The sequence below is a fragment of the Pelobates fuscus genome, chromosome 3 (assembly GCF_036172605.1).
Source record: "Pelobates fuscus isolate aPelFus1 chromosome 3, aPelFus1.pri, whole genome shotgun sequence".
Taxonomy (NCBI): Eukaryota; Metazoa; Chordata; class Amphibia; order Anura; family Pelobatidae; genus Pelobates; species Pelobates fuscus.
Genome location: NC_086319.1, coordinates 40,707,230 through 40,716,456, shown reverse-complemented (window position 1 = coordinate 40,716,456; position 9,227 = coordinate 40,707,230). Strand labels below are relative to the sequence as shown.

Genomic DNA, 9,227 nt, shown 5'->3' with positions numbered 1-9,227 from the left:
CTAATACACAAGTATATACTCTGTCCGTACTCCCACCTATAACGCTCGCCTCCAAGACTTTTCCAAGGCTGCACCTCTTCTGTGGAACTCCCTTCCCTCCTCCGTAAGAGTTTCACCCAGTCTGCACTCTGTCTGTCTATCCATTTGTCTATCTATCCATTTATCTATCTGTCTATTTATTTATGTCTATCTATCTTTCTGTCTGTCTGTCTATCTACCTATCTGTCTATCTATGTCTTTCTATCTATTTATGTCTATCTATCTATTTGTATATCTATCTATCTATCTATCTATCTATCTATCTATCTATCTATCTATCTATCTATCTATCTATTTGTCTGTCTGTCTGTCTATCTATCTGTCTGTCTGTCTATCTATCTATCTATGTATCTATCTATCTATCTATCTATCTATCTGTCTTTCTCCCCTGTGAACCATCGCAGAAAAAGACTAAATCAGTTGCCTGTCATTATCCAGGAATCTCCCTTCATTAAATTTAAAAAAAAAAAGCTATGTGTCCAACACTGCTACTCTAATGTCTAACGCATGTTAAATTATGAATCTGCCTTTCCATTTCAGGTAGGTACATGGAGCAGGGACTTGTTATTGGGTGGTAACACATCTGTAATAATCTGTGGGCTTTAGACTGTAACCTGACATCTTCACGCCTGGCAGAACTGAAGTCTGAACAAGACTTCCCGAGGGGAGATTCTGAATGTGTTTAAGATATGCAAACATTTAAAGTGAAAATGAATAGACAATGAGAAGCGTGCTGAAAGCAGAGGGTGAGTGCAAAATCATCGTTTAGTAGGGGATACAGATGACAGGGGGGATGGGCACCAAAGCCTGTAGACGTAGCATCTGTGCTCTCGATGCCCTGATCATCCATCAGCTTGCTTTTTCCCTGTGCTGCCTGCAGCCAATCACAGAGCACAGGTAAACATAGGCAGGGCATGCTGGAGAGCTCATAATACATTCTGTAGATCGTGTACTGAGTGTACAGAGCCCAGTGATCAGACAGGAAGATTCCGAATAGAGCAGTCAATTTTTTTATTTTTTTTATCTTGCAGTTTTAAGCAAATCACATACAGTGACGTTATCAAAGACATTCCAAACTGGACTTTTCGGGAGTCATAAAAAGACCATACCAAAAGCAGATCAGAAGTGCACACTTTAAGGTAAGGAAATTGTGAGAGCTTTAGTAGGGTTGTCAAACCTGTTCATCTGTGTGTGTACGTTGAACAATCATCAACAAGCAAGGCATGAAGACAAAGAAAAGACACACTCCATTGTTTATTAATCCACATGCATACTTCGATTAGACAAGACACCTATGAAATATCCTCTTGATTCAGGTAATACTATCTTTTGTGCATCTAAGTGTTTTATTTTGTACTTTTGTTTTTTGTTATAAAATCTGATGTGTATCAATTGTACTGCAATCAGTGTTAACTTGCCTTTTATGCCGACATGTTTCTGATTTCCTTTTTCTTTTATTTTTTAACTTGTTGAATAAGTCTGTGCTTAGATTTAAGTATTCTTAACATTGGTTCAAAGTAATTTGATTTAGTTTTTTTTTTTTATCTTCCTGCTTTTGATTTTTTTTTTATTTCAGTAGGCTATAAAGCTGTTCTTTTGTTATATCGAGCCATTAAACAAGCACAGTGTTTGAGATAAGCTAGCAATGTTGTATCTGGAAGTGAGATATGCTGCCAGAATCCGTTGCCACCACTAAAGTCCCTTCTGTTTATTTTTCAGTGACATAGTTTGAATGCCGAGCAATGCACGAATAATTCTGAAAGATTCATTATCTCGTCTCTGCAATTCCACTTAAAAAAAAATCAGCAGGGCGAATTAAAAGTGCTATTTGATGCAACCAGTACTGGAGTGAGGTTAAGAGAAAGACATAATGTATCTCTGCTATCGATCATTGCCTACGAAACTTGCATTTCTCCAAACCAACTGCAATTCCTTTTTGTATGTTCTCCTTCTGTTCCTGAGCATCTTTGGTGGTGCTTCTGGGGCGTGTCCTCCAGCTTGCATCTGTGCCAGTGACATTGTGAGCTGTACAAACAAGAACCTGTCTATGGTACCCAGGACCATATTTAAATTTATCAGAAAACTGGATTTAGGCTACAATAAAATTGGGTTTTTAGACCCAGACTGGTTTCCAGTCTTGCTAGATAAATTGCATACTTTAATCTTAAGTAATAATGCTGTAAGCAGCATATCCAGTGGGAGCTTCTCTACTATACCAAATGTAAGGTACCTCGACTTATCATCTAACCATCTGAAATCACTGAGCAATCCAGTTTTTCAGGAACTTAAAATGTTAGAGGTTCTTTTGCTTTACAACAATCAGTTAACGCATATTGATGCAGGTGCCTTTGGCGGGCTACATAAGCTACAGAAACTGTATCTGAGTCGCAATTCATTGTCACATTTTCCTCTGGACCTCTACATTGGCCGAAGCAAACTGACAGAACTTGTGTTACTAGACCTTTCTCACAATAACTTGCAAACAGTGCCTGTCCAACAAATCAGCCTAATTCCAGCAAGGCAACTTAGTGGGATTTACCTACATGAAAACCCCTTCTCCTGTGACTGTTCTTTAAATTCCATGTTAAACTTTTGGTACCATAGACACTTTAGCCCGGTGGTGGATTTTAAAAATGACTATATATGTTTAACATTAGATGGAAAGACCAACTCCAGACTGCACCTTATCCAAGAGAGCTTCCTGAATTGTTCTGAAAGTGCTATCAATGGCTCTTTCCCTGCATTTGGACTTTTATATGAGGTTCAGGTTGGTGAAAGGCTGGTAGTACACTGCGACAGCAAAATCATAGACACAAGCACACAGTTTGTCTGGGTCAACCCAGAAGAACAAACCCTGAAACCAGACTACAAGAATGGCCATTTTCGCGTTTTTTACAATGGGAGCCTAGAAATTGAGGATGCCCAAATTGGGGATTCTGGAGTTTATTCATGCATTGCAATTAATGAGAAGAGGTCACTCAATGAAACCATAGACATTCGAATCACTGTCAGCAATATGACCAATAGCAGATCTCACGCCCATGAAGCATTTAATACCGCTTTCACTACACTTGCTGCTTGTGTAGTTAGCATAGTCTTAGTGCTCCTTTATCTTTACCTCACCCCCTGCAGATGTTGGTGCAAGTCTAAAAAACAGAAAAGGAAACCCAACCAGAGCAGTGTCCACTCATCCATCTTAAGTGCCACTCCATCGCATGATCCACAAGAAGATAAGAAATGTAGCACTGGCAAAAGGGTTGTGTTTCTGGAACCTGTCAAAGAAACAGATTCAGGTCAAAATGGAAAAGTAAGACTGATCCCCAGCGATAATCTTACAGCTGAAAGCATCTTAAAGACTAGCAGCAGGTCCAAGTCCGACTCAGATTCAGTCAGTTCTGTTTTTTCTGATGGTCCTTTCATTGCATCAGTCTAGGGAACCTCTTTTATATGCACTTTCATCTTCAGCTGCAGTCGATCTTTGAACTTGGAATATTTAAGGAAACAGTAACTCAAGTATACAGTAACTGTCAAGTATACGTATATAACAAAAAAATGCCTTTATTCATCAAACACTAATTTATCAAAGGGAAAACGAATGTACTATATTCACTAGCTACAAGCACACAAACTTTACATTTAATTCAGGAATATACCCTTTTGTCATGGAAACCTGTATTCTCTGCCGATCTGTGTTTTTTACACAAACCATCTTCCGTTATAGGAAGAACCGTTTTTATTCTACATCTCTGGAAATTGTAAAGTCCCTCTCTTGTATTAATTGACACTGCACTGGACCTAGACCCCATAACCTCTGTTTTCTGGCTTTAACATAAGACAAACAGCTGTCTATATTGACAGAATTAAAAGGCACACGTATAAAACATATTTATCCAAATAAATAGCAAGCTCACTGTGTACTTAACTCTTTTAGTGGCAGAGGGAAATGAAATAAGAATATTTGCTTGCCAGTGAAATGTTTGCTTTCTCTAACCGTAAATGGAGTTAAGAGTAAGTTCTTAAGAAGTGGGTAAGGTATGGAGAGACATTTTGGAGCAAAGTTCTAAAATTGAGAGTTTTACAATGGAAACCTAGAGCTCTGATGAGGCTTGTTTCTCCACATTTAGAACCGGACTTCAGATTTGTCCTTTATACATAACCACATCTAAACTTTATTTGGCAGGACAAAATACAAGCAATTCTGTAGCAGAATGCTAATGAAGCAACAGCTTTGGAAAGCAGTTGGATTTTCCAACTGTATTCAAGATTTTGCACTTTTACTCAGTTTTGCTCATAAATATGGCCATGTGCATCCAAAATATCCATACTAACCCATGCACCGAACCACGCTGTCAAGATTTAACATTATATGTGTTTAATAATTCATATAAATATATATATATATATATCAAAACAAGAAATAAACCAATGAGAAATAGGAAAGCCTTATCTATTTTATTTATATATCTGTCCAGTTTTTCTAAAGTATATTTTCTTATTATTTTATTAGGTATAGATGGATAAAAAACAAACAAAAAGAATCTGACTTTGCTATGCAAAGTGAATTTTATGTATCAGGCTAATCATTAGCAGTGGCTAAGATGTATTGATAGCCAACAATTTACTAAACAATGGCAGAATAAAGACCAATCAATCAATATTCTTGACCACATTGTCTCGTTCATAATCATATAAAGTGTAACATTGTTGTTTAAGGTGATGGTGAACTGTATGTAAAATGTTCATCAAACATCAATTTGAATTCTTGTCATGGAAAGTAATGTCTTATTAAGTTTTTTTACTTACAGATTATGTGCATATTATTGCACTGACATTAATAAATTAACCAAAAAATATATAATCAGAATAATTGGTGTAGTAATGAACTGTTGATCCTTATATCATCAAAGCTGTGGACAGTTAATTGTTATGCTGAACATTTGCATAAAAACCAACTTGGATATGTCTAGAGCTAGCGTTAAAATGTGCACAAGACTGTTGTATCTGCCTTTGATATAATAATATTTATCAAATATTGATTAGCTTTAGCCATCGTCTTTCCTATGAGTGGTAGTTTATCCTGTGGTAGGATGAATGTATTTGTTGATCATCATCTTTATTACATATGATTATTTTTTGTTTGTCATGAATTCCTTTTAACCCCTTAAGGACCAAACTTCTGGAATAAAAGGGAATCATGACGTGTCAGACACGTCATGTGTCCTTAAGGGGTTAAAAAGGCACCCACAAGCTAAAAGCTAGAATGTTTACATGTCAATACGATCCATTAATGCGGTTTAGATCTCTATAGGAAATACAATTCAATAATTTTGTTTTGAGTGACTTACAGAATAATTGATTCCACTCCCCATTGCTGTTCTAAATTGGTTATTTATTGTATAAAACATCATCAGCGAGCAGAAGGTAGTGCTAGTATCAGGTAATGTGGCATTAGAATATTGAAATATTGTTATTAGATTGTTCAGTAAATAACTGTTAGCAACCAAAATAACCACGTATTGCATATTGATTAACCATTCGAATGTCAAATGGAGTCTATGCACTGAACAGCAGGTTTTGAGGAGAACCCATTTGCAAAATTCAGACTAAGATAGCTCAGTTGAAAACAAAATTCAGTAGTTTTTCAAACTCTTTTATTTTAGTCTGATTTTGGAAAGATGATTTTCAACTCAATGCAACCTATTGTTTAGTGCATAACCCCCCACCTCTCTCTCCCTCATTCACACAAATCTGCTCTTCATGTGTTTAAAGAGTTAAATGGCATCTCGCATTCATAGCGTTTGTATTATTGACATTTAACATTCCTTCTAAATATAAGATGATTCCTAAAGCATTTAATGTTCTGTCGTTCTTGCATCTTGTGCCTTTTAATTCGAAATCTGACACACCATTACGTTTACTGTGAAATATTAACACTTTGTGTTCTCAAAGGTATAACATTCCTTAAACTGAATAACATGGGAGAAATGAGTATACATATCCAAGATAATCTTTTTAATTAACAATCATAGAATAAATGCATCTAAATTGCTTTGATATATTCCAGTATAGCTTGGTATATGTGTTATATAAAAACACAATGTTTAATGTACATTAAGATATTTTTTCCCCCTGTGTGTTGAGTGTGGTTCTGTTACCCCCCCCCCCCCCCAAAAAAATCATTTACTTCCTAAAGATAGTTTTTTTTTGTTTGTTTGTTTTTTTAAACATCATTGTTTGCTGCAGATATTGTCTGTTGCTGATACAGAGTATCATGATTAGATTCCATTCATTCTTTTATGCTGTTGCCTCACTCTCCTTTCTCAATGTGATAAAAGAAATTAAGCACCACCAGCATTGAATTGTAACTTGATAAGATATACCACCTACTCTGTGTATCACAGGAAGAATGAAGGCAGAAGTGGAACCATGCCAGTACTGTAGCTACAAGGCTGCTAGTGTGACACTGGTAAGCCAAAAAGCTAACTACATCAACAGCTGTAAAAAAATGGATTATCCCCTCAGGACTAGGACATTGCAAAATTAGGATAAAACCTGGTGACCTACACACATTTCACACTTCTTGTGTGTTTTAAACCACTATATCACGATATTCAGGCAGACAGAGTGGATATAAATGAATGCATTGGGTTTATTTATGAAGAGTAATATTGAGGCAAAGTTCTAGAAGTCAAGCAATCGCCATGGAAACCCCAAAAAATGTCCCCACGGAATGTTCCACATTTAGAAAAAAATGGTAGTACAGTTACTTTTTGTTTAAATTTATATGGCTAATGAATAAAAGAACATGCAGTTGCTGCAAACTCCCATTATAGTTTTATGTGTCTGCGATTGATGGGTGTTGCTGTCACAAGATGTTATTTTGTTTTCCTGTTTTAAATCTAGCTCCTTAACTTGGGCAGCTGTCAGCATGTGGCCTTTGGTACATTTTTCTATTTTTTATTTTTTATTTGTGATTTTTGTTTTTTTTAGGGGTCTAGTTACTAAATGGCAAACAGCAGCCAATTGAAGTTTGGTTGTCACTTTCCGGCTGTTTTAAAAAAGGCAAGTTTGGTTGTTTTAATTAAATTGTATATCTATTTGGCTGCAGTTTAGATGCCATTTAACAAACAGACATGTAATAAGAGTGAGTCAGCTATTCACAAGCAGCAGAATTGCAACCTAATTGGATTTATTCAACATTGACCAGAGGAATTGCACCTACAACTATAAGCCACCCAATTCTACATTTCCTTATTTCCATTTCATACCCACCTTAGCACTCGAATGATATTACAAACCTACACCCTCCTTCCCCCACCAACCCTGTCTCATCTTAGTGGCAAAATGTTTTAAGTTAGATTCAGATGAATTTAATTGGAGTGCAGCTAAGCTATATTAAATGAATCTCACTTCAACAATGAGATTCATGCGAAAATGGCACAGATACATTTTGCTACATTTTATTACCATTCATGTCTTTTTAACAGCTGGATGCAGGAGAAATTAGTCAAATACAAACGCTGAAAATTGCTAAAGCAAGTTCAGTCTTTAATAAATAGACCTCTTGGTTTTGTTAAAAATGTAAACAAACGCCAATAATTCTGAGCCCGAGCTACAGACTAACAGTAGAAATTCAAGAGTTTTAGTGGTTATGCAGAGGTACTGTGTTTGAAAACTTACATTACGGCTACGAGAAGCTGTACAATCTGACAGTCTGTATATAATTTCTTTCCTTCAAGTCTTCTATATTGTTTTCCCTGAGTGATACTACTAACCATTTAGTCATATTCCCCATGTTTGCACAAGTAGATGATTACAAGAAGGGTCTAATATGTCCTGAAAAATAGGTACCAGTATCCGAAAAATAATGAATTGTCTAAAAACAATCTTAATATGACTTGCTACATGGGTAGCTGCTTTCTAACTTGGTGGAACAATATGTTCGCTGACTGACATTACATCTTTAAAGCGTCTGTCACTTTTTTGGTTTTCACACACACCCCAGTAAAGGCAGAAGCAGGGAAGTCTGCCATCTTGGAAATGCAAAGATGGAGGCACCATGGAAGACCAAGCATGGCAAGCACAATGGAGAAAATGGCAAGTAGCACCTGTCCCAGGGCCACTAAAAGTTGAGGGAGAGGTGGGGGGCTAGAGGGAGGATCTATAGGCTGGGGCTCGGGGTAGGTACTTTCATCAGAGAACAGTTTTAACTGTGTGTTTGGCATTGCTATGTAATATTCACTGATATCAGGCTTTACTGAAATGTCAGGCCCTGAATATAGTCACATTAGATTCTCCACATTGTGGTCACACCAGGCTCTGCTCGTTACAGTCTCAGAAGATGTTTTACATTATTAGAACACCTAAGGACACGCTGAAAAACAGATCTCAGAAAAGAATTGCCCTTATTATATCAAATCATGTCAGAACACAGCATATAGAGAACGAGAGAGAGAGAGAGGGGGAGAAAGAGAGCGACTGAAAGAAATCAAGGCCAGAACAAAGGTAAACTGTATAAAATAAAATAATAAACTAACCACAGGAAGATGGAGGCAATATACAGTTATATTATACCACTCTATAGGTGAATCACATTATTACAGCTTTAGGAACAAAAATTAAATTTGAGGGGGACAGTTCACCCCTTAGGAGGCTATGATAAACTTTGCAGTTTTTATAGGCAAAAAGAGGCACTATCAATGGACGGGCTATTGGTAGAATGGGATAATAGACCTATTTAAGTCACCTGACCTCTTTTTAAAATGGATATAAAATATATGCAATTTATCACAAAAAAAATTAAAACACGTTTTATAAAGGTCTTTTCACTAATATTTTGTATCTTCTTGTTTTAAAAGCTATGGGGGAGGAGGGATATCACAACAGCTCAGAATATTCCATAAACAGAAAATATATGTTTTTTTTAAAAGCTATAAGATCATGTCTGGGGTATCTTACACCTCTCATCCCCTTATTAGAATTTGTCAGGGGATACGTCTTCCGCACCCACCTCCTAAACTTGTTCACATTACAGATACCTTTCAATAGACTGGTCTCATAATTCTGTTATAATGCTCTGTGTGACTAAACCAGTGATGGCTAACCTTGACACTGTAAATTGTTTCTGGACTACGTTTCCATGATGCTCAGCCTGCTTTTAGTAACTAAAAGCTAGCTAAGTATCATGG

General features: G+C 36.5%; 1 protein-coding gene across 2 annotated transcripts; it reads left to right on the top strand.

The window, feature by feature from the left end:
• Positions 1 to 942: 942 nt before the first annotated feature.
• On the top strand, positions 943 to 3,940 carry AMIGO2 (adhesion molecule with Ig like domain 2). Of its 2 annotated transcripts, none has more exons than XM_063446951.1 (2): positions 943 to 1,178; positions 1,759 to 3,940. In XM_063446951.1, the coding sequence occupies exon 2, from the start codon at positions 1,910 to 1,912 to the stop codon at positions 3,470 to 3,472; it is 1,563 nt and encodes a 520-aa protein (XP_063303021.1). In that variant the 5' UTR covers positions 943 to 1,178; positions 1,759 to 1,909; the 3' UTR covers positions 3,473 to 3,940. The 2 variants fall into 2 exon arrangements, with proteins under 2 accessions (XP_063303021.1, XP_063303022.1); XM_063446952.1 differs by having other exon boundaries at positions 943 to 1,355.
• Positions 3,941 to 9,227: the final 5,287 nt, after the last annotated feature.